Below are 314 nucleotides of genomic sequence, written 5' to 3' on the forward strand. Positions count from 1 at the left end.
GTAACTGCATATGATAGAATATTTTCTCCTTTCAGATATGATGAGAGGCTGCTTCTAGTACGTAATGCCTGTCAGATCCCACGTTGCCCCCATTTCCTGCATCCCCACAGGAACTTCAACCAGCACCTGTCCATTGAGCGAGAGAGACCCAACTTTCCTCACGCTCTGCACATAGTCAGTAGAAGTGAAAATTATTTGAGACTGTTGATGAGAATGCTTCTGATATATCTGTATACTGAAGCATACATTTGTTTTGAAACTGTTCTTTGATTTGATTAATGCTGCATTTTCCTTGAAGTCTTGTACCTTTTCTT

At 40.4% G+C, this 314-nt stretch overlaps 1 protein-coding gene across 1 annotated transcript in view; it reads left to right on the forward strand.

The window, feature by feature from the left end:
- The window catches only part of LOC119589244, a gene marked incomplete in the record, with an annotated part of 3509 nt that overhangs the window by 2114 nt on the left and 1081 nt on the right, over window positions 1-314 (forward strand). Inside the window, 1 exon segment of the mRNA XM_037937857.1 lies at window positions 36-174. Within this exon segment, the coding sequence (XP_037793785.1) occupies window positions 36-174 (139 nt within the window).

This window comes from Penaeus monodon, chromosome 25 (genome assembly GCF_015228065.2).
Source record: "Penaeus monodon isolate SGIC_2016 chromosome 25, NSTDA_Pmon_1, whole genome shotgun sequence".
Taxonomy (NCBI): Eukaryota; Metazoa; Arthropoda; class Malacostraca; order Decapoda; family Penaeidae; genus Penaeus; species Penaeus monodon.